Here is a 27425-nt window from a genome sequence, read left to right as displayed (position 1 = left end):
TGGGAGGAAATGTGAAATCTACTTGTGAGTCTTTCAAATCTTAGCCGTTTTTTATCTTATTGATTTCATTTGAAAATAATAAAATGTAATAGTTTAATAATCTAAATTTAATTGGTTAGCAACTACAGGAATTTCAGTAAAAAAAAACAAAAACAAAAAAAAAACGCTTTTTAAAATTCCTAATAACTAACGACTGTGATTAGCTTATCCTTCCAGCGCTGAGAAAAGTATCAAGTGTCACTTGACTACATCAGCAATCACGAGAAACGCTATTTGCCGCTGAATAAATACTAGAAATTGAATTAAATTAAATTAAATTTAATTGTCACCAAAAGGAGAATTGTTATTTAATTAGAAGTCCAGCCCACTGCGATAAACAGTTTCATGTCATACCCGTTATTTAAGTTTTGACCCTTGAACTGACAGCTCCTGGATCAGCTGATTGAGTCACGTGACCCGCCTCTCATGTCCACACAGTTGATGGCAAGCGCATCTGACAGAGCCAATCCCGAATTGTAAGTGCTAATTTATATTAATTATATATTCTTGTGCATCAGCGTAAAATGTTGTACAGAATTTTGATAGTGTAGTCAGTTTGCACTCCTCCATCCTATTTTAGGTGGTCAGTATCTGTTGTTTTGATTTTTTACTTTTAAGAGCAAAGTTGAAATCACACATTATCGCAATGTAAACACTTTTTGACAGTCGTTTACAGCCTAAATCCGAAAATCGCTGACATCGATTCTGTGGCATTTTATGCTTTAGAATAGTTTTAACACTATTAACTGGTTTTGCTCACTTGAAGTATGTACATTTTAGTTGGCTTCGCATTTTTGACTATACCTTATTATAAATGCTCTTCTGATCATTAATTGAATATGTGTGCATAAATTCTGAATTTTATTTGATCTCACTCTCAGATATGCCTACAAAATATTGCCTCATATGGCTCATAATTTTTTTGTTTCGTTTTCTATCTCCTATAACCTCTCTCTCAAAGATGTGGAATATTCACTAACACATCTCAAGCCAGCAATATTTCTGTTGAGCTCAACACAACAGACGGCTGAATCAAAGCAGACTATTTATCATGCATCCGTTTGGTCGTGAAGAAGAGAGCTCCAGACGCGAGCTCTTCAGCTTCTTCAGGCGGTGTTTGAGGAGCGGTGAGTGGGAGCTCGCGGCAGCCTGCGTGGGTCAGCTGAGCGATGCGCGGGGAGATGATGGCCACAGCCCGCACGACATCGTTAAAGCCATCGTTACACACCCATACCCGCTCAGGTGAGTGGCCCTGACAGGCAGAAACGACAGGAGTTATAATTCAAGTCATAAACGACATGAACTAATGTTGAGAACTATAAATAAATCAACTTTTTCTTCTTTCTGTGGACGGTCGACTCGTTACAGTAGTAATTTTGGAGGAAATTATGGTTACCATGGTAAAATGTTTATAAGAGGTGCTTAACATTTCATTATGGAGAGGGTTCAAGAGGCTAAAGTTGTGATATTTTAAGAAAGGCATCTGTTTTGCTTTTATTTAAACCTAGATGGGAAACAGTGGGCAGCCCTCACAGACTGGCCTGGTATTGGCTTCGAGTTCTGGAAAAGCAGACTAAAATAAAGGTGTGTTTTCCACTGGATATAATTTCTAATATATGCTTTAAGCGGGAAGCACTCATCCCTGGTATCAGTGCCTCTTTTTCTTGATGCAGAAGATTATGGTTACCTTCTCTGCAGGTGAACGGGTCTGTGAAGAGAGAACTGGAGTTTATGTTACTTCTAGAGGAACTTGGAGATGTGTCACCATCTGTACTTGAGGTATGACTAATAAAACTACTGTATGTTGACTCCAAATGCATGTAGAGTAGCAAGACACTGTTGTAACAACTTTATGGCTTTTTGTTGACAAAGCGCTGATCATTTCCTTTGCGTTGTACTCTGATAAGGTTCTACTCTCACAGTTGAGAAAGACATGTAGTATAATAATAATAAAAAATCTTTTGCAAGCCCCCCGTCCTGATTCTGACAAATAGTAACTTTTTTTCCAGAAGCCAATAAACTGCTTATATCCCATGTACCAATTGCAAATACCACAACAAACACTGTGCGATCACATTAGCAAATTTCCAGCAGAATTTTGCAGGCAAAAAAGGTATGTTGTCTATGGTCAGTAGTGTAAGGGTCACTTCCACACCGACAGATACATTTTCTGTTGGTCAGTGTGGCAAATTTGTGCAACCAACTTAAAACAGTTGCGAAATATTTTGGAAATATATGGAATCCTATTGAAATTATTTTGGTAAACAATGGTAAATGTAACTGCACCTAAATGTAAAATTGTTTATATGATTTGTGGAGCTCTCAATTATAACTTTTACCAAGATTTACGTAATCTCTTTGACAGCAACTATAGACATGATGTGTATATCCTGAAAGATTTATACACTCGCTAAAAGTCAAACAGAAATGCCCACTTATTTGATTTTTTTTTTTTTTTCATTTGAGAAGTTGTTTCCCTTAGGTATACGTCACAATAAGGAAGAATCCTTGATTGCAATTTGTGTTTCATCCTGTCTTTAGCTTCCAGAATCTTTATTTTTTTCATCTACTTTACTTTATATCTTCCTTAGGAGCTGCATGAAGCCTTCCTGTACTCTGAGGAAGTAAAGGGAAAGATTGCAGGTGATTCCACCGCTCCACTGAGTACTGCTGTTCTATCCTGCCTCCGTTCACTTTTAACCCGCCAGCAGCCGCGGCTCTGCCACTCTCTCATCAGCTTCCTTCAGCATGCAGACCATTCCAGAGACCACACCATACATGATGTCTTCATCCAGCACCTCACCGAGCGAGTGAACATACCTGTGGAAGAGAGGAATGAGGAATGGGTTGAGGAGGTGTGCTCAGCACTGGCCTTAGCACCGTGGGGGCCGGGGAGGTCAGAAGCACAGCTTGAGACCCTGTGGATGGGTTTGTGGTCAGCTAGAGAAGGGCTTGTGACGGAGGAGAGGATTCTGGGATGTCTGCTGAGGCCACAGGGTCAAGCTCTGTTGATGGCGTACAGCTCCACAGCACTCAGGCTACTCAAAGAGAAACTGCTGAGAGAAGCTCCACACACACAGGGTAAGTCCGTTAAGTTTACTGTGGTCATACAGACAACCAGGTGCAGAATCACATTTTGTTTCCATTAATATGTGTTTTTTTTTCTAAGATCTTTTTTTTTATCTTCTAGCCAAATACTGACGATGAAACGCTACTAATAGAATTATCTGTTCTGTTAATTATCAGTGTGAAATCACGTTGCTTTTTTCAGGATTCTTTGACAAATGGAAGGTTCAGAAGAACAGCATTTATTTTTGAATGTTTTTTTGTGACATTTATAAATGTCTTAAAGGTCCCCTTCTTCGTGATCCCATTTTTTAAACTTTAGTTAGTGTGTAATGTTGTTGTTAGAGTATAAATAATATCTGTAAAATTCTAAAGCTCAAAGTTCAATGCCAAGCGATATATTTTATTTAACAGAATTTGCCTACAAAAAAACGACCAGTTTTGACTACAGCCCCCTAGTTCCTGCAGTAATGACGTCACTAAAACAGGGGGCGTGGTCTTGTTGCGCTCCAGAGAAGAGGAAGAGCTGCGTTTGTGTTCGACATGTCGTTGAAACTGATATTTTCATCTCGGAGTCCAATCATCTTTGTTTGGGCTTCCCAGGGACGCTGTACTTGGAGATTAATGGTTACAATTTATGTTTAACTCAGTTCCGGAAAATTATAAAGCACATGTAAAACTATGTGCAGCACATTTTGCTGAGGACAGCTTGCTGAGGACAACTTCCTCAATCTCAATCAGTTTAATGCCGGATTTGCAAAAAGCTTATTCTTGAAAGATGGAGCAGTTTCCTCTTTGTCTGGAGAAGGCGTTGTTTATGGACCACAACCGGTAAGTGTACTTTATTATTTAAGTTGGTGTGTTTAACAGTTTCTGTAACTTACTACACAAAGGGCAACACTGTTTAGGGCTATGCAAAAAAACCAATGCAATGTTCATGCGCATCTCGTCAGTAAAAACGCTCCTGTGATTATAAGTACATCTCCAGCACGTGCGTTCTAGCCCAATCGCGTTACCAGGAGGTCAGCATGCTCTAAGCTGGTGCCCAATCAGAAGTCGTTATAGAAATTCTGAAGGAGGGACTTTATAGAACCAGGAAGTCATCAGCCCGTTTTTGTGACCGTGAAAACAGCGGTATACAGATAAGTGAATTGTGTGAAAATACAGTGTTTTTTTTTACACGGCACGCGAAACATAAACACATGTTATATTGCACACTGTAAACACAATCAAAGCTTCAAAAAAGCGCGAAAAATGGGACCTTTAATTGTATTGTAATTGGAAACTAAAACTAGATCAACTGTAGGTCAACTGTAATTTGCAGTCTTAAAAGGCAGATCTGAGCCACTATAAACAGTGTTATTGCTTTAAATGTGTGTGTCTGTGTTTTAAGGAAGTGAAGGAGATTGTTACTGGTGTTAGTGCCACCTCCTTTACTTTGACTATTTACACTTCTGCTCATGTGGTCAGAGTTCCCTTTCAAAACATGTTCAGTTGTCACACTATTTGCATGTGATCTTTTTTTGTTTTGTTTTTTTGTTCCAGACATCACTGTTTGTTGATGCATTTCAAAAACTCTATTTCCTTCTAGTTGACTTGCCTGATCTGGAAAGGGTCATGCTTGGCTTGTGCTGTCATGTTGACAAGCGTTTGGTGTGGAAAGCCATATACTTTGAGTGTTTGAGTACGGGAAAGCACTTTCTGGAACAGGTCTTGGTAGGTGTACAAAATCAGCCAAATGGAGGTCTTGAAATAAATGATCAAGTTAGGTCCAGTTTGTCTGTGTCTTAAGCACTTAAGTCAGTCAGTGAGACTTTTAAGTTAATCAAGTTTCATTCATTTAAAAACAACATTTAAAAGTGTATAGATGAAAGCAACACAAAGTTTCCTCTAGTTTCATATTTGCAGTGATCCATCCGTGTTGTTTGCAGCTCACTGGATTAGATCTCATAAAGAGGGAGGAGTTTGGCAAACTAGAAACACTATTGCAGGCTGAATTTCAGCCTTTGTCCCGCCTCTTGTTGTTGTTGAGCTGGATGCATTGTCAAAGCCTGGATTCTGCCAAGACCCTTCTTAGAGTCCTACATCACCAACAGGTCAGTAGTCAGACATTTGACTATCAGTACAAAGTCTCATCCTCTCTGCAGCTTATTCTGGTCAAGAATGAGCCACTTAAACAGATGACATTTTTTGCATTTCAAATAGTTGTACAGAAATGTTGGCCTGTCACCAGCGATACAATAAACACCAAAAAAAGCACTCATTGTAGCAACCCAGTACCTTGTAAACATAATGTTGTCCAAACATCACTATGGACGGACGGTCTGTAAATGGCAATTTCAGTTAGAGTAAGACATTATTGTAATTTTAAATAATAGCTTTTAACGACATTAAGTTCCTGAAAAACTCCTGTTTCATATCATAAACCTTATGTAACAAGAAAGTTTTGTGTTGTTTGATCGGGGCCGCACATGGCTCAGAACCGTTAACGCTCAGTGTGAACAGCCTAATTTTTAAGGGCAACATGAAAACATTTTACATCAAAAATCCCCTCCAGTTAAGCTGTGATCATGACTTGAGCCTTTCTAAAAATGTGCCATGTTTTTTTTATGCAGCACTCATGAGCTATACACCTTAATTATTTTGAGTCTATTAGATATAATAGATGACATTCAGAAGAAAAGCAATTGATATTGTGTCTCCATTTGAAAGCACAGTAGAAGTGGGCAGGAGATAATCAGATTTATAGACTCTCTCTTTATTTATGTTTGATATGATGAATAATTCCACATTAGTGTATGTTAATTCTCTCTCTCTCTCTCTCTCTCTCACTCTCTCTGTGCGTGTGTGTGTCTCTGTAGCCCAAGATAAATGATTCAGTGTTGAGTGTGTTAGCTTGCACGCTGTCTTCTCAACTTGGTGTGCTGGAATGGTGCGACCAAAACAACCCGTGAGTTAAAACACTGTTTGTACTCTTTCTTTTTTTCGTCCTTTTATTTAATTTATTTTTTGCGAAATTGTTGCTTTAACCACACTTCTGTATTTCAAAAAGTTGGAAATGATGTAAATTATCTCCGTTTATGGATTAATAGCTATTTGTTCATCTACACTACCATTTCAAAGTTTTTAATAAAGTATTGTGTTCTCCAAGGCTGCATTTGTTTAATAATACAGTATAAAAGCAATATTATGAAATATTATTCAAATGTTTTTTTTTTTTTTTTCTGTTTTAATATCATTTTTTCCTGGCATAGCTGAATTTCCAGCAGCCATTACTCCAGTTTTCGTGTTGTGTGATCCTTCAGAAATCATTGAATCATTCAAAATAATTGTGCGGTTTATTATTTTTTTGGAAAATGTGAACTCTTTTTATATTATATTATATTTTTCATTTTGTACCATTATAAATGTCTCTACTGTCACTTTTGATCAGTGTAATGCATCCTTGCTGAAATTAAGTTTTTATTTTTTATTTTTTTTATTTACTATTCCCAAACTTTTGAACAGTAGTGCATATATTTATTTATGTACTGGTATGCATACTTGTATAGAGGGATATCCCATGATGCCTTGCTGAGTCACTTACACATGCTGGACCATCACTCTGCCCTGTATGTGCTGCACTCCCTGACACCCCTCGCCAAATATGAGGAGCACCGAGTTCTGGAACTGCTACAGAGAACAGGTATTAGACACAGGGGGGTCATTTGAATTCACACAGATCTGCAGTAACTTTAAATCTTTGTTTGTAGGAGAGCCTTCATCAGTGGACTCACCCAGCAGCTCTGTCCAGCGGAACATCAATCTGTTTCGAGGCTTCTGTGCCATGAAGTATGCCCTCTACTCCATCTGTGTGAATGCACACATGCACACCGGCTGCCTGGATTGTGAGCCACTGCATCAGCAGCAGACAGAGGCGGGTCAGGGGGAGGAGCCAACTAAAGGTGACAGACTGCTGCTGTTTTTTTTCTACTAGGAAAAAAAAGTCTCCTCCCATCATTGTATCAAGAAATCTTGATTAAAAACCAATTAAAAGCTTTTTGAGTAAATTTAACATGATATCTTCATTTAATTGTCACATTTAGGTAACAAAAGTATCATGATTTAATATTCCTATTTCATAGTTTTGAAGATTTCATTATTATAAAATGTGGAAAATAGTGATTGTGAATACAAAGATTAAATATGTGTTCACAAGCTTTTTACTGGTTGTGTATTAATTGTTTTTTATTTTTATTTTTATAACATTTTATTTTTTTAATATGGTAACAAAAATGTGCCATGGCTTTCTGTTTTTTTTTTTTTATGGTTTTGATAATTTGCTAAACATAACTATAGCATCATGGTACCAAAGTACCAACTGAACTTTTTCCTGTAAATATGTTTGTCACATTTCAAGTAAATATGATGACATAGTTTTTTTCTTCCATTCTGTATTCTTCCCAGGATGCTCTGATCTATTCCAGCACTACCTCTCAGAATGTCACCTGTACCTGGAAGCTGTTCCGGGATTATTCCGTTTGGAGCTCTTGGAGAACATTTTCTCTCTCCTCTTCCTTTGTGATACTAACTTCAGCCCTCAATCAGATCAGATCAGCACTGGCACAGAAACCCAACCAGACACAGAGAAAAGAAAACTGAACAGTCCTTCTGAGAGCATCTTAAGAGCAGAAAAGGAAGGTGGAAAAATGGAGGAATTGAAGGAAGACATCCAAAGTAGAGAGTCTGATCAGATAAACCCTGAGCTGGGCCATCTGACCTCAGGGTGTCGAGGGTTTCTGGTGGACTTGAGTGTAATGGAGGGGATTCTGCGACTGGTGAGGGAGGGCTTGGAGGGCATCTGTGGGGATGGGCAGGAGGATGGCAGGGCACTTGCAGCCGATGTGGAGTTGGCAGAGAGTCTGGGATGTTCTGTTACTGCAGAAACGTTCAGTGCCCGGTCAAAAAGATTGTCTAAATACACTGCAGAAGCCCAATGGAGATTGCAGATTGTTACTAGTAACTATGGCAATGGGAATGGTGAGAAATGTGATGTGGTATTTTGATATATTCATGTTGCAAGGGTTTAATACATATACTACAGTTTAAAAATTTGGGGTGAGTTTTTTTTTTTTTTTTATTAAGCAAGGATACATTTAAATTGATCAGTTTACAGGAAGGATATTTAGAATGTTACAAAACATTACAAATAATCTCAGTTCTTTGGATCTTTGTTAATCAAAGAATCCTAAATTAAAATTACAATTATTAAAAAATAATAAGAAATGTTTCTTGAGCACCCAATCAGCATATTAAAATTATTTCTGAAGGATCATGTGACACTGAAGACTAATAATAACAATTGAAATAACAACCATATTTTACAGTATTTCTGATCAAATGAACGCAGACTTTCTGAGCATCAAAAATATAAAATCTTAATGACCCCAAACTTTTGAACAGCAAATGTATGTATTAGTGTTTGTGTGTGTTTGTGTTTCTAGATGTCTTGTACCTCCCATCTCCTCTCCCCAGTCCGGCACAGCCTCTGAAACACCAGGGCAGCGACGACAGCAGTTCAGGTGTTCGTAAAAAGAGAAGAAACCATCGGCATGACTCTGAACATCATGCCTCATCCGAACGACAGAATGGGGAGGTCAGCACCAGCACCTCAGGTCAGTTCACTCAAAAACACACTCCTACTAAAAATTCCTTCCAACATTCTGGCTAAATGCTAACATTGATAATTGCTTGTGCTGTCTTTCAGATGGCGGGGCGTGTGTTGGGGCTGTGTTCACGTCAGGGAGTGAAGTGTGTCCATGTAGTGGGCCGCACAGCTGGCTGATTCCTGCAATGCTTTCCCCACCTGAGTCTCTCCTCATCGCCTGCATACGAAGAGGCAACTACATAGAAGCCCAGCAGGTTAAATAGGATGTTTTTTTTCTTACTGAATACAGCAGAGATGTGATGTCATTCCAGTGATGATGGGGTTACTGATTAGTGACATAGTGCTGCCCCATCAATTATTACAGACAGTACAGACAACATATAAACAAGTCATTAGCAAGGAATCTAGCAAGGCATTTTTTTCACCGATTTATTCTGTGTTGGACCTCATTAGTCATTGTTGGATCAGATCCATGCATTTAGGCTTCTTTTTAATGGCATGTGTTTGTGTTATGTGTGTTTATTAGGTGATTGTGATGTATGGCTTGGAGAACTCTGAGTGTGCAGGTGAACTGGTCTTTATGAATCGGTACTGTGATGTCCTGACCAAGCTGGCTCAGGTGGAGCAGAAGATAGAGAGCCAGTCACTTTCTTCATCATCCTCGTCTTCTGAGGGTCTGGGCACAGCGGGTGTTGCTCCAGCAGCAGGCAGTACCAGAATGGGCAGCAGCAGAATAACACTCCAAAGCATTGAGAGTGCAGCAGCCGCAGGTATTGCACAAAACACATTTAAAGAGGACAGGCCATAGACTTGGATTACTACACAGACCAGCAGCTTGAAAAAAATGGTTGATTAGCAAAAAACACAAAAGCCTATTATAAACTAATTTGAGGATGATACGGTAAAAAAAAGAAATCACATTCAGTTTATTATTATATTTTTATTCACAAAATAAGAATTATTTCAGTTAATGTTTATTTTATTACATAATTTTTTTCTTCTTCAGTTTTTGTTAACTATAATAACCCTGGATTTTAGTATTTCGATCCAATACTTTGTGGCAAAAATGCTATAAAATATCATATTTTGTGAGAAGGTGTGATGGACTATTGAAAATCAGGCACTGAATCCGCACCCTAAAATTAGTAAGAGACAAATATTGGATAAAATAATAAAGTGGGTCATGTTTTTGTGAATTGGTGATATCTATAGACCTACTTGTTGTCTTTCTGTCCTCAGGCATGGCCTTTTATTCTATCTCTGATGTGGCTGAACATTTACTCAGTAGCTTGAGCAGTCCGATACCCTGTCTAGAAGACAATTACTGGCTCTCCCAGTGCTCTGTAGACTCCCTAGACCTCGTGCGACCCCTGCTGGAAGAGTTGAGCCCTTCAGCTATGGCAGCCTTTGACCTCTCCTGCTGTCAGTGCCAACTGTGGAAAACTTCAAGGCAGCTGCTCGAGACTGCCGAAAGAAGACTCAGCAGTTTTCTGGAGGCCAGAGGTGAGTTTGCATGAAGCATTTTTATTTGGGCCATCTTTATTGCTGAGTTCTGACTTATTTTGTCTACCGCAGGTGTACTAGTAGATTCAAAGGTTCCTCATGCCAACGGTATTAGAGGCTTCCCGTCAGTACTGCAACAAATCAGCAAGGTCCTTAATAGAACCTCCGCCATCAAAGGGACAAGTAAAACTAGTTTGAAGATTTCCACACACTTGCACGCACACTGATAATTTAGTTTTACCTTACATAACCTATTTATTTTAACATCTCTCTACTCTAGACTGTAATGGAGAGGAAAATTATGTCTACAGTCCCTTTGGCTGTAGTGCCCAGGAAGTGCTGCTGTCTTGTAATTCAACATTAACAGAGGAGAGTATCACCTCCTGGCTGAACCTGAATCAGCGCCTAGAGGTCACGCTTCAAACCCTGACCTCTGCCACCAACACCTCAGGTATTAGCAAAGTGAGCCTGGCATTATCTGTGTGATCATTTCAGCACACTACAAAACTTTATGCCTCTTTGTGTTTTTTTTTTTTTAGAATTGTTCAAATTAGTGCTCACTCTGTTAAGCACCTTATATAATTTATTGTTGTCTAAAATGTTGGTAATAAGTAAATTACTTCATTGCTTTTTATTTTCTGTGGCCTGTAGTCTGCAGACATTAAAAGGGGTCAGGGGTCATACATTTTTTATTTACTTACAAATTGTGGTTTTAAAACCAAATATATATATATATATATATATATATATATATATATATATATATATATATATATATATATATATATATATATATATATATATATATATATATATATATATATATATATATATATATATATATATATATATATATATATATATATATATATATATATATATATATATATTTCTTTTTTTTTATTGATTCTAATTGGCTGATTTTAATGGAAGCCCATTTCGAAAACAATTATGACACAAAATTTTGAAATTATGAAATTTTTAGGAATTATTTTTTTTTTCTTACCAATTATTACCAAAAAAAGAAAAAGGAGAGAGACAGACAGACAAAAAAAGACAAAATTGTAAATAAATTGTAGAAATTATGTCATAAAAGTTGAAATTAAGTTGATTTGTTATGAGTCATCATTACAACATAAAAATTCATAATCATTACAAAAAGTTGAAATTATGAATTTAAAAAATATTGATAGTCAAAACTGGTAAAATGTAGGAATCATAATTAAAATTAATTAAGATATTAGATGTTTTTGCAGCTTATATTCAGTAAATGGACTGGATGTCCTCTCGAGGGGTGCTTTTTTAATTCTTGATGCAATAACATGTCATATTACATCAAACACTGTTCTTATTCTGAAGCTCTTCCATTTGCTGTAGCCTGACCCCTTTAAAAGATAATTTGTTATTAAATTTGGCTACTTTTGTTCCCCTGCAATAGATGGTCTGGTGGGGAGCACTCTTCTGACAGCACTGGCAGAACAGGCTGGTCTTAAGCAGTCTGAACTCGATTCCCACCCGGTGCGGACTGCTATGAAACAACTTCTACAGTATGTGGACCAGCTCTGCCCATTTCAGCCTGACAGCACCCCTGGCAGGCCAGATTACATACGCAACTTCCTTGATTATGTCAATGTGTTGGCTTCAGTACTAGTGCGCAGTCTATCGTCAGAGGGTAAGACTAAAGATTCCAGTCAACAGACTTGAAAAGACATGTCTATAAAGTATCAAGAGCTCTGAGAATGACATTAGTGATCTGATTTTAGATCAATCCCTGGAAGTGAAACTCGGAAATCCTCTTTTACTGTTACTTCAGTCGCCTACCCAGCTTCTTTCTCTTCTGCTGTTTGACAGACAAGTGGCACCAGATAGGTGAATAAGTGTCTGTCTGTCTTAAAGTGCTGCAATTTACAATGATCAAATATTTATAATCAGTCATATCTGTCTCTATTTGCAGGGTTCTGTCTCTCCTGCAGCAAGAGCGGCTGCGTTTGAGTGTGCAACAGGTTGTAGTTCAGCGCTGCTGTGAAACTCTACCCCTGTGGGATTCTAGGACTGTGAGCTTTTCTCAGGAGCAGCCAAGGATTGCAGGGCTCAGTAGTGGGGCGTTCTGCCCAGCCAGCATTGCCTTAATTCTCCAGCAGTACGCTCAGGAGTGCGCCCCTGCCCTTGACCTCTCTGACCCTGCCAAAACCTCTGACCCCAGTTCTGAGTCTGAGGTCTCTGTGGAGGATATGTCTGCTACATCCTCCAACCTCTCCGCCTCTCCGCCCTCACCATCTTCATGCCCTCCTTCTTGTTTTCTCCTCACTCCATCTGCGCTGTCTTTCCTGAAGTCCCGTTCACCCCTCGTCGCCTCACTGGCTTGCCTCAGTGCCAGTCGGGGTGGCGTGACCCGGGTAACATCCTCTGGCTGGTCAGAATATTTGCGCGGATCTGGGCGTAAAGAGGTGGTTTTGGATGGAGACCAGATCTTAAAGGAAGGGGAAGCCCTACTTAAAAGCTTCCCTATCCTGAGAATGTACCTTCGGACCATGGCTGAGCCAGTTCTAGGGGTCTCATTGGAAGCAGATGAGGGTCTTGGGATGGCTCTCTGTGGGAAGCCTGTGGTGGGAATGTTGTTTTCTGGCATGCAAGGCAATGTTGGACAAGAAATGGCTGCTGAGGCTTTCCAGCAAGCACTAAATATGGGTGATTTGAACAGAGCCTTAGACCTCCTAGAGCTGTATGTACAACCCTGCAGTCAGGAGGAGGCACTCCGGGACAAACTACTGGCATGCACTGCACTGCAAGGTAAGATTTACCTGGGTGACATGGTGTCTGCAGTGTCTCTTTTGCCATCAAAAGTGAAAAAATATCTTCTATTCTATTCTCTTCTGGGTTTTGTTCCTCTGCAGACATTTAGTTTTCAGTTTATTCACTGTCTTGAAAAGATACAGTGAAATGGGAGTGGCAACATAACTTTTTCAAATGACATTATTATTCTTCTATGTACTGTGACATGCATCCAAATGGAATGGGTTATTGAAAAATAAAAAATATAGGGTGGAAATGCGATTATGCATCAGTTGTTCTTTGGATGTAAATAATATGGGTGTGGCACTTTGAGCAACAGGGATTAAGCAGACTAAATTATTCATGCATAGTTAGAAAATTTGAAGTCTGACATTTTTAAAGGAGGATCCAGTTATAAAATTTTATTAAATATTATGAGGTTCAAAAAACAACGAGAATAACAAACATATGAATTGTTCACAGTAAGATCTGTAATATGTATTTAGAAAATAGATAGAATGAATTTCCCTTTCATGCCAACGTTTAATGTGTAGCTAATATGAAGTGTTTTTGACTGGGAAACAATGGAAACTTCTCAAGCTTGATACAGTGATGAATATTTTTATGGTAAACTGGAAACCGATGTATAATTTAGGCACTGGCCAATTTAAAACTGGGGTTATATTGTTATCATTGTGTTATTTACATCATCTTTTGTATTTAATGTTAAGAATGATAAGAATTGTTCAGAAAGAGAATTAATCTAAATCAATTGATTTAGTGAATTGAAAAATTGGTTGAAGTTGCAAAATAAATAAATACATTTCTAGAGGTATTTTTCCAGTAAATAATCATAATTAAAGAGTTCAGACAGTCCTTTACAAGACCATAAATAAGGAAGTTTAACAGATGTCTTGTTTATGTCTCTTTGTAAAGAATGCAGCAGTGCGGAGCAGTTGTTTCGTGTAAGGGACTGGGAGCTGCGTGGACGTGTGGTTCTGCAGAGTTTGGACCGCTGGCCTTTACAACAGTGTTTGGAGCTGCTGCAATTCTGTCTCAGTGACCAGAACACCCAGGATCCAATCCGAGAGCAGCTTCAGCAGAAGAAACACGAGCTGGACATGTACCAGCGGGTCAGTCTGACACAACAATGCTCTCTTGATTTACTGTTTCGGTGTTAGACTGAACTCTTGTTGCAAAAGGAATTCTCGGTTTTCCAATGCGCTTGTATTTTTAACTGTATTACTGTGTTCCCATAATTTAAATAACATCTTTATAAGACACTTTAACATGCATAAACATGCCAGGAAGTATTAACAGGATAAAATTACTGTTTTGTCTTTGGATTGCAGTCAGTGCCAGGTTTGTAAAGACATAACCTGTAACGTCCATATTCATAGATGCTGAGTTTGCAGCCAGCATTGTCATGGGAGATTTGGCAGGAGTTGAGGGAGGAGTCTACAAAGAATCCTGAATCTGTGTTCAGTCTAATGTTGAAGGCCAGGGTGAGTCTATAGAAACATCTGAAAAACAAAAATCACTGGATTATGAGGAGAAGTGAGTTTTGTGTAAAACCTACTGTAAACTGTAGCAAAACCATGGGCATCTCCTACGATGACGACTGAATAAATTAACTGGATGTATTGATGCTGTATTATTTGTGAGTGAAGTTGTGTCTGAATTATTTTTGTTTGACATGACTGTGCCTGTAATATGTGTGGACCATTAGCCTATTCACACACCTGTGTTTCTGCAGCTGTTCACATCTGACCAAAATGCTTTCTGTAGCATGAGCATAACCTCTAATGCTACCTTGTCAGATTCTGTGACCCTACTGTAAATTAGTGTCTGTTCATATTAGAGCATAGTGCTTCCTAAAATAAACATTATCTGGAGATTAGACATTATGAGAGGGAATTCAGGTAACATTAAACCATTCTGTGTGAAATCGAGAGAGCTAAGAGATTTCTAAAACCTGTTGTATGGCCTCGATTTAGCGACACTACTCAATATCTGCATCTGTTCACAGCAGACCAAAATGTTTTCTAGAGTATTAAACAAGAAATTCGACATCATCAGAGTGAATGTTTACAAAGTGTTTTACATTTTTTTTTTTTTTTAAAGCAAATTTTCCATTTTAGTGAAAAGGGCCTATATAATGATTGATAAATTTGTGTTTTCAGGAGTTTGAGTTGTGTACCCAGTGGGTGCAGATGTATCCAGTCTCTGATCACTCTCGAATGCAGCTGCAGACCGAACACCTGCTATACCTTCTTGAACAGAATCACAAAGAAGATGCTTTCCAGGTGTGTATTTGTGTTTTCATTATTTCTGTTGGCTTCTATTGTATAGTCAGTATCTAGTGTTATGCTGTCAATGACCTGAATGTAAATTGGGCCTTCCATACTATGCATGTGAAAGGATATACACTAGCTTAGTGATTTGCTTTGTAACTCTTATGCTAAACAAAAAGGGTCTGTGAAGAGCACTATAAAAAATGACTTTACTCCATGTCTCTCTGAATGAAGCTCTTGGAGGCTCTCTCTGATTCTGTGGGTTTGGAGGTTAGTGAGAGAGCCTTGGATCGAAGACCTGGATTAGCTGCTTGCCACTTCCTGTCAGACTACCTCACCCTTCACTTCCAGAGTCAGATGACCCCAGCACGAAGGCGCCACATCAATGCCCTTCACCTTGGCTCCAAGGTAACAGTGTTTGATTTAACCAAATAACACACTGATTCAGCTGCAACAAGAAATGCTCGTGACAGAATAGCGTGGTGTGTGTGACTGTGGCAGGTTCTACTGACTCTACCCGAAGCATCTCGTCAGGACTATTTCTCCCTGCTGTCTGATCCACTTCTCATGCTGGAGCAGCTGCTGATGAATCTGAAGGTAGACTGGGCCACTATTGCAATCAGCACTCTACAGAGCCTTCTGCCGGCTCAGGACGCCGGTATCACCCACCAACACATTGACACCCTACTGGCGGAGTATGCCCAGAAGGCTCTTGATTTTCCTTATGCACCAAGATCATTGTCACGTTCTGGTGAGTTGGAGCAGTGGATCAATCCTTTTCAACATTCCTGTCAATGTTATTAGGTGTGAGGCCATTATATTTCAGTTCTTTTTTTCCACTAATCTATTTTTCTCCCATCTTTCTCTGTCTCAGACTCTGTCATTAGTCTGCAGGATGCATTTCTGCAGTGTCCAGCCCAGGAGAGTTGCCCCTCTTCTCCAAGCCACACCCCTCCTCCATATGCAGGTATAAGCCACACCTCTTCCTCTGACCTAACCTCTGCTTTCTTATGCACATCCTAATTAGCATGCACCAGCAGCCAGAAGATAAAAAAGGCAAGTTTTTAATTACTGCTAATATAATGGAAAACACTGCATGAATTTCAAAAATTGGAACAACTTTTAAAACAGTAGGTGTGACAGACTTGCCAACTTTTAGAGAAAAAAACGGTCATCATAATCATACAATAGACAACCGAGGATCACAGATAATAGACTTTTTAGCTTCAGACTATTATTATTTTCAGTCAGATGACATTAGATTTTTTTTTTGCCTGTTATAGAAGAACATATTTTTGTTTGTCATGTGTCTGTTACAGCGAGGAACGTGTTTTTGCAAGAATGTGTGTATGAAATGACTTGAAAGTCTGTTGAAAGTGTGTGTGATCCTCAGTCAATTAGTGTATGATGCCCATTTTTTCTGTAACCATTTGCAAAGTCAGCAACTGTATGATTCAGTGCTATCTTTTTCCCGTTACCGTGTTTTTAAGTCATGTTTGCAATTTTCTTTAGGCAGCACACCCAAGCACACCCCTTCCAGTGAGAGACACCATAGTGTGAAGAAGATCCGGCAGCTGGCCACACCTTTCACCCCTCCGGAGAAAACCCCTGATCGCAAGGACTGGATCCCAGACCACAAACAGCACATCTGTATGGTCTGCCAGAGGGAGAGATTCACCATGGTGAGAGAAGCAGAGTGTATGAGTGAGATGGGCTGTGAATAAGCTTATGTGATGTGTGAGAGGATGTGCTCCTCCTGTGATTTTCTGCTCTTTTTTTTATTTTTTTATTTGGCCTCTCTGTAAGAATTTGAGAGTCTTAACATAACCCTTTTCCTATGCCAGTTTAACAGACGGCACCATTGCAGGCGCTGCGGCAGACTGGTGTGTCATTCCTGCTCCAGCATGAAGATGGTTGCAGAGGGCTCTGAAGAGCCTGTCAGAGTCTGTGACCAGTGCTACAACTTCTTCCACCCAGAGTAAGACACATGCATACACACATTTTTAAATCACACTTCATAAGTGCAGAAGTGGTCATAGGGTTTTTGTGCCATTAATGAGCAGCAAATCATCATATTAGAATAATTTCTGAAGGATCGCGAGACTGAAGATGTAATGACTTCTGAAAATGTAGCTTTGCCATGACAAAAATAAATTACATTTTAAAATGTATTAAACCATAAAACAGTCATTTTAAAATGTAATAATATTTCCCAATATTACAGTTTTTATTGTATTAGTGATCAAATTAAGGCAGTCTGGGTGAACATAGGATACTTTTAAAAACATAAAAAATCTTAATGGCCCTGAACTTAGTGTATTTGTTTTAGAAACAACGTATTAAAGAACTGTTAAGGAACCAGAACCATTGAGAAGACAGAACAGCATCTGGATTTTATATACCGTATATGATTCCTAATTGTAACACAGCTAAATTGTGAAGCTTCTCACCTTAATCTAGGTTTTTTATGTTCCTTGATCTCTTATGTTATGTTTATTGCAGCTCAGATGAGAAGTTCGATCAGGGGGAAGGTAAAATTGCCTCTTTTTGGTTCATGTCACACACACAAGATATTTTTCATTCTCATCTTTGAGATTTACAAATCTCTTTGTTTTGATAAAATTTTGGTGCCTTTACTCGGATTATTATTGCAATATTATAATAAAAAAATTTCTCAGGAGTTGGCAGTCCTGCATCTGCTGATGGAGTCCTAAACTGGGTTCTCAGTCTGCCTGAGGTTCCACAAAAACAGTACCGCTTGAGTCCAAACCCGGTAGAGAACCAGCAGCTGAAGAGCGAATTCTACTATGAACAGGTGTGATTCTCTGCTCACAATGGAGCTGAAGGATTGCTTGTTTTGACAGTGATTGGTTTAAATGAGATCTCTTTTATATGATCTCATTTATATTTCTTACAAATTGTCTCTCTGTATGTTAAAGGCACCCAGTGCATCACTGTGTGTCGCTATACTGACGCTACACAGTGATCACGCATCCTGCGGTCAACAGCTGATTGGCCACTGCCGCTCACTCTCCCGCAAACTGACCAATCCTGAGGTGGATGCACGTCTGTTGACAGATGTTATGCGTCAGCTGCTATTCAGTGCCAAACTCATGTTCGTAAATGCAGGATGCACCCATGAGCTGGCACTCTGTGACAGGTGAGAAACACACAGCTTTACTTGTGCAAACTTAATGTACAAACCCGATTCCAAAAAAGTTTGGACACCGTACAAATTGTGAATAAAAACAGAATGCAATGATGTGGAAGTTTAAAATTTTTATATTTTATTCAGAATACAACCTAGATGACATATCAAATGTTTAAACTGAGAAAATGTATAATTTTAAGGAAAAAATTAGTTGATTTTAAATTTCATGGCATCAACACATTTCAAAAAAGTTGGGACAAGGCCATGTTCACCACTGTGTGGCATCCCCTCTTCTTTTTATAATAGTCTGCAAACATCTGGGGACTGAGGAGACAAGTTGCTCAAGTTTAGGAATAGGAATGTTGTCCCATTCTTGTCTAATACAGGCTTCTAGTTGCTCAACTCTCTTAGGTCTTCTTTGTCGCATCTTCCTCTTTATGATGTGCCAAATGTTTTCTATGGGTGAAAGAACTGGACTGCAGGCTGGTCATTTCAGTACCCGGATCCTTCTTCTACGCAGCCATGATGTTGTAATTGATGCATTATGTGATCTGGCATTGTCATGTTGGAAAATGCAAGGTCTTCCCTGAAAGAGACGACGTCTGGATGGGAGCATATGTTGTTCAAGAACTTGGATATTCCTTTCAGCATTGATGGTGCCTTTCCAGATGTGAAAGCTGCACATGCCACACGCACTAATGCAACCCCATACCATCAGAGATTCAGGCTTCTGAACGGAGCACTGATAATTACTTTGGGTTGTCCTTGTCCGTTTTAGTCCATATGACGTGGCATCCCAGTTTTCCAAAAAGAACTTCAAATTTTGATTCATCTGACCACAGAACAGTTTTCCACTTTGCCACAGTCCATTTTAAATGAGCCTTGGCCCAGAGAAAATGCCTGCGCTTCTGGATCATGTTTAGATATGGCTTCTTTTTTGACCTATAGAGTTTTAGCCGGTAACGGAGAATGGCACGGTGGATTGTGTTCAGCGACAATGTTTTCTGGAAATATTCCTGAGCCCATGTTGTGATTTCAAGTAGCATTACTGTATGTGATGCAGGACCCGAAGATCACAGGCATCCAGTATGGTTTTCCGGCCTTGACTCTTACGCACAGAGATTTTTCCAGATTCTTTGAATCTTTGGATGATATTTTGCACTGTGGATGATGATAACTTCAAACTCCTTGCAATTTTTCTCTGAGAAACTCCTTTCTGATATTGCTCCACTATATATTGCCGCAGCATTGGAGGATTTGGTAATCCTCTGCCCATCTTGACTTCTGAGAGACACTGCCACTCTGAGAGGCTCTTTTTATACCCAATCATGTTGCCAATTGACCTAATAAGTTGCAAATTGGTCCTCCAGCTGTTTCTTATATGAACATTTTAACTTTTCCGGCCTCTTATTGCTAACTGTCCCAACACTTTTGGAAGGTGTCGCTCTCATGAAATCCAAAATTTCAAATTCAATTTGAAAATGTCTCACTTTCAACATTTGATATGTTCTCTATATTCTATTGTGAATAAAATATAAATTTATGCGATCTGTAGATTATTCCATTCCTTTTTTACTCACAATTTGTACAGTGTCCCAACTTTTTTGATATGGGATTTGTGATATCTTTTTTGTATTTTATTTCAAAAGCATGAACTCTTAGAGTAAGACCAGAATAAAACCGATAAGAGTCTCTTATACTATTTCACAATATTTTGAGACATTTGAGCATAACAATTGAAAAAATGTGTACTTCGTTTCAATATCTTTTAAAAGCTGAATTTTCAGTATCATTACTCTTCAGTGTCACATGATCCTTTAGAAATCATTTTTGCTTGCTGAAATCAACTTGCTGATTTGGCACTCAAGAGTTCTTCAGTTGTGCTGGTTGCTAAATATTTTTGTGGAAGCAATTGTAATTAAAAAAATAATAATTTTCTAACATTATAAATGTTTACTGTCACTTTTGATCAGTTTAATACATTCTAAATAAAAGTACACTTTTTTTTTTTTTTTTTTTTTTTACTGACCTCAAACTTTTGAAAAATAGTGTATCTTTGTATTTTACATGTATTTTTTGTATTAGCTATATCAGTAAGGTGGATGTGTTGAAGATCCTAGTCAGTGCAAACTACAAATATATTCCGTCTCTGGACGATATTCAGGAAATGACTGCAGTGACACGTCTGCGCAACCAACTGCTAGAGGCAGAATACTACCAGCTGGCTGTGGAGGTGAGAGTATTTACTCAAAATTTAAAGTAGTTCAGTCAAAAATAACCTGAATGTCATAATTTACTCGCATTTATGATTTTCTTGCTTCTGTTGAACTCAAAAGGAGATGTTGGGCAGAATGTTCATGCTGTGAATGTGGTTTCTAAATAGATAGCAGATAAATAATAATACTAGATCAATCAAAATAATACTAGATTTTGGGTTCAGCTGTGTTTTTATAATCAATTTTTGTTTTTAATGCTCAGGTGTCAACTAAAAGTGGACTAGACCCGAACAGCGTTTGGCAGGCGTGGGGTATGGCGTCTTTGAAGGCTGGAAATCTGAGTAGGGCTAGAGAGAAATTTGTCCGCTGTCTGAAAGCACCAGTAGATCGGAACCAGCTAAACCATGGAGTGAGACTTCTGCAGGAGATCGTTCAGCACCTAGAGTCCACAGTCAAACCCACTCGGAGCACGGTAATGCTACACCCAGACCCAGAGACTTGATTTTATGGGATCCTTGACTTGACAAGGGTGTTTCTAAACTCACTGTCTGTTTTTGTGTTCCTTTTTTATATAGACTGTGGATGAGGACATCCTGGCCTCTTTGCGTGAGCTGGAAGAGGCTCTCTCTGATTCTGCTCCTCTAGATGGAGTAGAGAGCAGAGTTCAGCAGTGTGGCTATTATCAGGAGTGTCTGTTTTACCTGCTCTCTTATGGCACACACCTAAGCCTCATCAGCTTTTACCTGCGTCACGACTGCCTGAGAGACGCACTCACCCACTTACACAAAAAGGTTTTGCAAAGTTACAGAGCAATTTATACCTCACAGATTTATTATTAGAACTACACTACCATTTGAAAGAAAGAAATACTTTTTCAGCAAGGCCGCATTAATCTAATCAAAAGTGATTGTAAAGACACTATTTCAAATGAAAGCTGTTAATAAATACAGAAAAAATAAATATATCACGGTTTCCACAAAGATATTAAGAAGCACATTTTCAATATTGATAATAAATTGGCTAAAGTAATGGTTAATGAATATTCAGATTTTTTTTTTTGCCATCACTGAAATAAATAGCATTTTAAAATCTATTGAAATAGAAAACAGTTCTTTGAAATTGTAATAATATTTCACAATATTGCTGAACGGATCTTAATTATACAATAACATAAATAATTAAATTTTTGCATATAGAATAAGATAATATATAATATATAAAGATTCTCTCTCTCTCTCTGTCTTTTTGTCTCTGTACGTCTGTTTTTTAGGAGTGTTCAGAGGATGTGTTTCTGGAGGGCATCTTTCAGCCCTGTCTTGAAAGTGGGCGGTTGGGGGCTTTGCAGGGTCATTTAGAAGCTCTAGACTCGACGCTGGAGAGCTGGGGCCGTTATCTTCTTTCAGCCTGTCAGTTACTGCAGCGCAGGGGACACTACCACTCTCTGTACCAGCTCCAGCAGTTCATGATGGTACTTAAAAACACACATACACTTTCTCTCTTGCTTTATAGCATGCTTCTATAATCTTCTCCTTTCTCTTTGTAGGATCACATTCGTGCCGCTATGACCTGTATCCGCTTCTTTTCTCATGGTGCTCACCTGCAGCTGGGAGAACAGCAGCATTGGCTGATTCGAGCCAAAGAGCACCTGAGAACTTTCCTCCAGGAACAACAGAGCCGCAGGAAATCACACAGCTCCTCTTTCAGAAAGAAAATGAGTTCCACTGATGTCTCCAGGTATTAAAAGGTTTTAATCAAATTGATTTTAGAATTATATTTATTAGGGAGAAATTAAACCGCTTAATATAATTTGATACTATTTGCATTATGTATAATAACAAACACTGAATTTATATATTATTTAGTCAGTACTGGTAAGAGTTTCCATTAAGTTCCTCAGTATTTTGCCTTCGGGCTATTTTTGTGTGGTAATGGAAAATAAATGTTGCAGGCACATACACACAATTGAGCTGCAGTTGGAAGTGACACGCTTCTTACACCGCTGTGCAAGCTCACCATCCAAGACAGCTGTAGGTCCTGCCTTCACAGGGAAGAGTGTCCCACCCACTCTGTTTGGAAACAGCCCCATGAAGATGGACGTGGCCTGCAAGGTGAGCTAGGAAAACATGCTCTTCTGTATAGACGCAGTCTAGTCCATTTGTTGCATTTCCTTCCATATCTGCATCAGTGAAATTTTAGCAATATTTAGATGACAAAAATGTCCATTGTCAATAGTTTAGCGATGTATGAAGCACAGCTCACGCAGACGTCTTTCTGCTCAACAATGTGCCAAATATGCATGTCCAACTGGAACCCATTGTGAAACCCGTGTGAGGTAATCATTTACGCAGAATTTCCAGTTGCATGGATTTCCATTGAAATGTCCGGATTTTGTCTGTGAAAATTTGCAGAGCAATGCTAAATGGTACATTTTGTAGGTTGCATTTAAGTCTTGCATTTATAGTATTGAATATGATTTAAATAAAACTAAATCAAAGATATTTAACTAAGCTATCAAAATTAATCAATAAACCAATTCATTTTTGCTCTTTTTTGGTTTGTGTTATGTGTGTATATTATATTTGTAAGTGTCCAACTGTAAGTATTTCCCTGAATGGATTTTACACATTTAATTTGGAGCTGATTGCATGAGCTGATTGTTTTGAATTACACATGAATAATGCATATTGTGGGAAAATAGATACTGTATAGATATGGTTAACAGCATTAACCTGAATATAACAGAATAATGAAATGGAAGCAGTGTTATATACATGAAAATTATCCTATTTCCTAATGTTCAAAGTGCACATTATGCTTGAAGTGCTGTACACTCAGGCTGCATTTACACTGCATGGCCTAATGGAGATTTTTTTTTTCAGTGTACTGATATATTAAGAAATATATGGGATTTAAAACATTTGATAGCGGCCCAAATCAGATGTCAAAAATTCTAATGTTTTTGGTGTTGACATGCATTCAACAAGATCTGGTCTGTGCCTAATATTTACACTACCATTCAAAGGTTTGGGGTAGATTTATGGAGACTTTTATGAAAGCAGTCCCTCATGCTCACTAAGACTGTGTTTATTGGATTGAAAATACAGTAATAAAAACTGTAATAATCGTGAAATATTATTACAGTTTAAAATGACTGTCTCTTTGAAAATATTTTAAAATGTAATTTATTCCTGAGATGGCAAAATTTTCAGCAACCATTACTCCAGTCTTCTGATGCTTAAGAAAAATTTCTTTGAATTATCAATGTTGAAAAAAGTTGCTACATATTTTTGTGGAAATCATGATTTTTTTTTCTTCTAAAATTACAATATACATGTCTTTACTGCCACTTTTGATCAATTTAATGCATGAATTGTATTTAAATACAAAATAGCTCAAACTTTTAAATGGTATGTGTATAACAAAAGCCCAAACTGGTTCAGTGCATTGTGACATAAATCTAACAGAGACTAAAGATGATATCTAAAAGAAACCGCTATAAACTTATCTCACAAACACTGTAACCTCTGGCTGCACTTTGCACAGGTGATGCTGGGAGGCAAGAACATTGAGGAAGGTTTTGGCATTGCATATCGAGTAATACAGGTAAAGCAGTTACAACACAACCATTACAGGATGAGTTTTTGTCTCATACACATTTGACTCAGATTCTCGTTTTCTTTTATGTGATGTAGGACTTCCAGCTGGAGGCACTGGTGTTGTACACACGGGTCGGACAGCGCCTTGTCCGGCAGCATCAGTACTCGTCTGTGCGGCAGCTTCTGAAGTGTGTAGGGGAGTCTGGGACGGCCTCTAAACATGACTGTGATGCTATCGTGCTCAGCTGTGTCTCAGTGGCTGATAAGAGTCCAGCCGATGTGAGTTCCCAACCTTAGTATCTCTTTCTTGATTTGTATTGCTGCATTTGTATAATAAATATATTTTATATAATAAGATACACTCACCGGCCACTTTATTAGGTACACCTGTTCAATTGCTTGGTAACACAAATTGCTAATCAGCCAATCACATGGCAGCAACTCTGCATTTAGGCATCTAGATGTGGTGAAGATGACTTGAAGTTCAAACCGAGCATCAGAATGGGGAAGAAAGGGGCTTTTAGTGACTTTGAACATGGAATGGTTGTTTGTGCCAGACAGGTTGGTCTGAGTATTTTTTTAAAAACTGCTGATCTACTGGGATTTCCATGCACAACCATCTCTAGGGTTTACAGAGGAATGGTCTGAAAAAGAGAAAATATCCAGTGAGCAGGTGTGTGGATGAAAATGCCTTGTTGATGTCAGAGGAGAATGAACAGAAGACCACACTGGGTGCTGCTCCTGTCAGCTAAGAACAGGAAACGGAGGCTACAATTCACACAGGCTCAGGCTCACCAAAATTGAACAGTAGAAGATTGGATAAATGTTGCCTGGTCTGATGAGTCTCAAATTCTGCTGCGACATTCAGATTTTAATCTCTGAGGAATGTTTCCAACACCTTGTTCAATCTATGCCAAAAAGAATTAAGGCAGTTCTGAAAGCAAAAGAGGGTCCAGCCCGGTACTATCAAGGTGTACCTAATAAAGTGACCAGTGATTATACATTTATTATATAATTGTTATATAATAAATACACAAATAAATGGAAATATTTGCTTTTCTTTTGTTTAGGCTAAAGAACTAGAGGCCCTGATTCTGGAGTCTAAGAGTCCAGAAAACAAAGTGCGGTTTCTCTCTTTCTCTGTCATTTTATTTTTCCCCCTCACACACTTTCTTTCTTCTTCATTCACACACTTTCTCTTTTTCTCTCTCTCTCTAGATAAAGGCATATCTTCAGTGCAGTAAGCTGCGGGCAGCGTATCTCCAGGCTGTGAAGCTTGAGCTAGTGAAGGCTGCTCCATTTGTACAGGATGTGATGCGAGCCGCTGAGAGCTCAGGTGACTCTGTCATGCATGACATATGCTGCCAATGGCTCTCAGAGCATCAGGAACAATCAACACAGCAGCGACAGAGCAATAACTGATAACCACTACCAAGCCCTTTTGTGAACTCTAATTCCTATTGGTCACTGAAGTATCCTGCTGTGCTCTGATTGGCTAGAGTGAAATAATGTGCCAGGAAATGAGTCACCGTTGTGCCACTTTTATAACATCGCCTGTTCACATTCAAGCTCAGTTTAGGACAAGTTCAACTCCCATTCCAGAACAAAAACCTTATCCACTGAGGGTTTGATGAAAGGAGAACAAGGCCTCTCAATCTACCAGTCTCCACCAAAAAGAAAACTTCTCAGGTTAACTTTCCTGTGGTCTGAGACAATATTTTACAATTAAGACAACATTCACATCTGTGCACTTTAATGTGTGACTGGGTTTGTTCTCTTACTTTAGGAAAAGGGATTTTTCTTTACATCTTTGTCACGAAGAATAATCACTGTAACTTAATCTCATCCTGATGGAACGAGGTCATATGGCAGTAAAGTTATCTGGAGTCTGCCATTAATTTTAAGTTTACTGTCACCCTATGCCATATACGGGACGCCTACATTTACTTCACTATATTACAATTAAATCTAATCTAACCTTGATAAACTATATATCGTTGGAAAGGTCTAAGACTCCCAGATATATATATTTTACCAATGTTTTTTTGTTAAAAATTATGTAGGAAAAATAATAGATTAATTAAGAGTGCACCCTCAACAATCTACATTATACCGAAACAGGAGTTTTGACCTTTGTTTAAAAAAAAAAGACTTCTTTGTTGCATTTTTCTCTTTCACATTTTAGAAATCATCAGAAATTATATATCAACTGAAAACTTAATCTCAAAATGTATAATTTAAAACCCATTTTAAAATCAGACATTGCATTACCATGTAAATGGTACATCAATATCATCTTACAAAATGTTTTCATTCATGAATTATAATATATAATATAATCGTGCACTATAAAGTGTATGTTCAAAAATGTGAGTGACAGTTAAGGGGTTAAACTAATTCTTATTTGAGTTCATGGTAAGTTTACAATGGTGCCACTGTAAATGTAGTGTCACTTCAACCCTCAAAATCCAAAGCAAAGCAAAATCCAAAGCTGTTTAGTTTGGTCCTCAGTGAGAGATGTGGTTAGACCACAAAACATATCGTTAAAAGGGAAGGTGTGATTTACAGGCATTATATATTGCAAAACTCTAAACTAACAAAGTAAGGGATTATGGGAATAACGTTGCAATTTTCTAAATATACTGTATCAGATGTGTTTGTCTATAATACAGATTACCCTATGACCTGAAATTATGTGCACTGTTTATGAATGTGTGTGTGAGAGAGAGGGTGTGTATATATTTAAAGGATGTTAATCAGATTAAACTGTCTCTGACCCTCCTGTAGTATTTCATAATTTAAAATGTGTGAATGTTTATACATTTTATTGTGTAAAGTTAAACACAGTTTAAAAAGGGAGGTGGTTTCCCCTCTTTTTTTCAGGGATACATTAAAGGAATATCACCCAAAAAAATAAAATGTTCATTTATTCTCTCTCTCTCTCTCTCTCTCTCATATTATATATATATATGTAAATGATGACAGGATTCAAATTTGGGGGTGGACAATTCCTTTAAGGACCTATGTCTGTTTAAAGTGCCTATGCATTTACTAAAATCAACGAGACTGTTACAGCGATGTTACCAAAGAAATGGATATACTTCTTTCTGTTCATTCAATTAAAGTCACAAACAAATATCT

The 27425-nt window shown here is 38.3% G+C and overlaps 1 protein-coding gene across 1 annotated transcript; it reads left to right on the top strand.

The window, feature by feature from the left end:
• Positions 1-449: 449 nt before the first annotated feature.
• Positions 450-27425, top strand: LOC113112588 (zinc finger FYVE domain-containing protein 26-like). The gene is made up of 41 exons (XM_026278289.1): positions 450-515; positions 1001-1281; positions 1548-1623; positions 1738-1818; positions 2631-3120; positions 4697-4821; positions 5037-5201; positions 5967-6055; positions 6657-6790; positions 6858-7049; positions 7552-8124; positions 8589-8759; positions 8852-9006; positions 9279-9522; positions 9992-10255; positions 10328-10438; positions 10536-10706; positions 11694-11927; positions 12019-12124; positions 12210-13045; positions 13964-14160; positions 14428-14532; positions 15211-15333; positions 15556-15729; positions 15823-16072; positions 16196-16288; positions 16834-17003; positions 17166-17299; positions 17824-17852; positions 18000-18136; positions 18261-18481; positions 20558-20705; positions 20951-21160; positions 21264-21479; positions 21959-22156; positions 22232-22422; positions 22637-22796; positions 24232-24291; positions 24381-24563; positions 25355-25405; positions 25503-27425. The coding sequence occupies exons 2-41, from the start codon at positions 1091-1093 to the stop codon at positions 25704-25706; spliced, it is 7662 nt and encodes a 2553-aa protein (XP_026134074.1). The 5' UTR covers positions 450-515; positions 1001-1090; the 3' UTR covers positions 25707-27425.

This window comes from Carassius auratus, chromosome 13 (assembly GCF_003368295.1).
Source record: "Carassius auratus strain Wakin chromosome 13, ASM336829v1, whole genome shotgun sequence".
Classification (NCBI taxonomy): Eukaryota; Metazoa; Chordata; class Actinopteri; order Cypriniformes; family Cyprinidae; genus Carassius; species Carassius auratus.
This window is presented reverse-complemented; position numbering and strand designations above follow the sequence as displayed.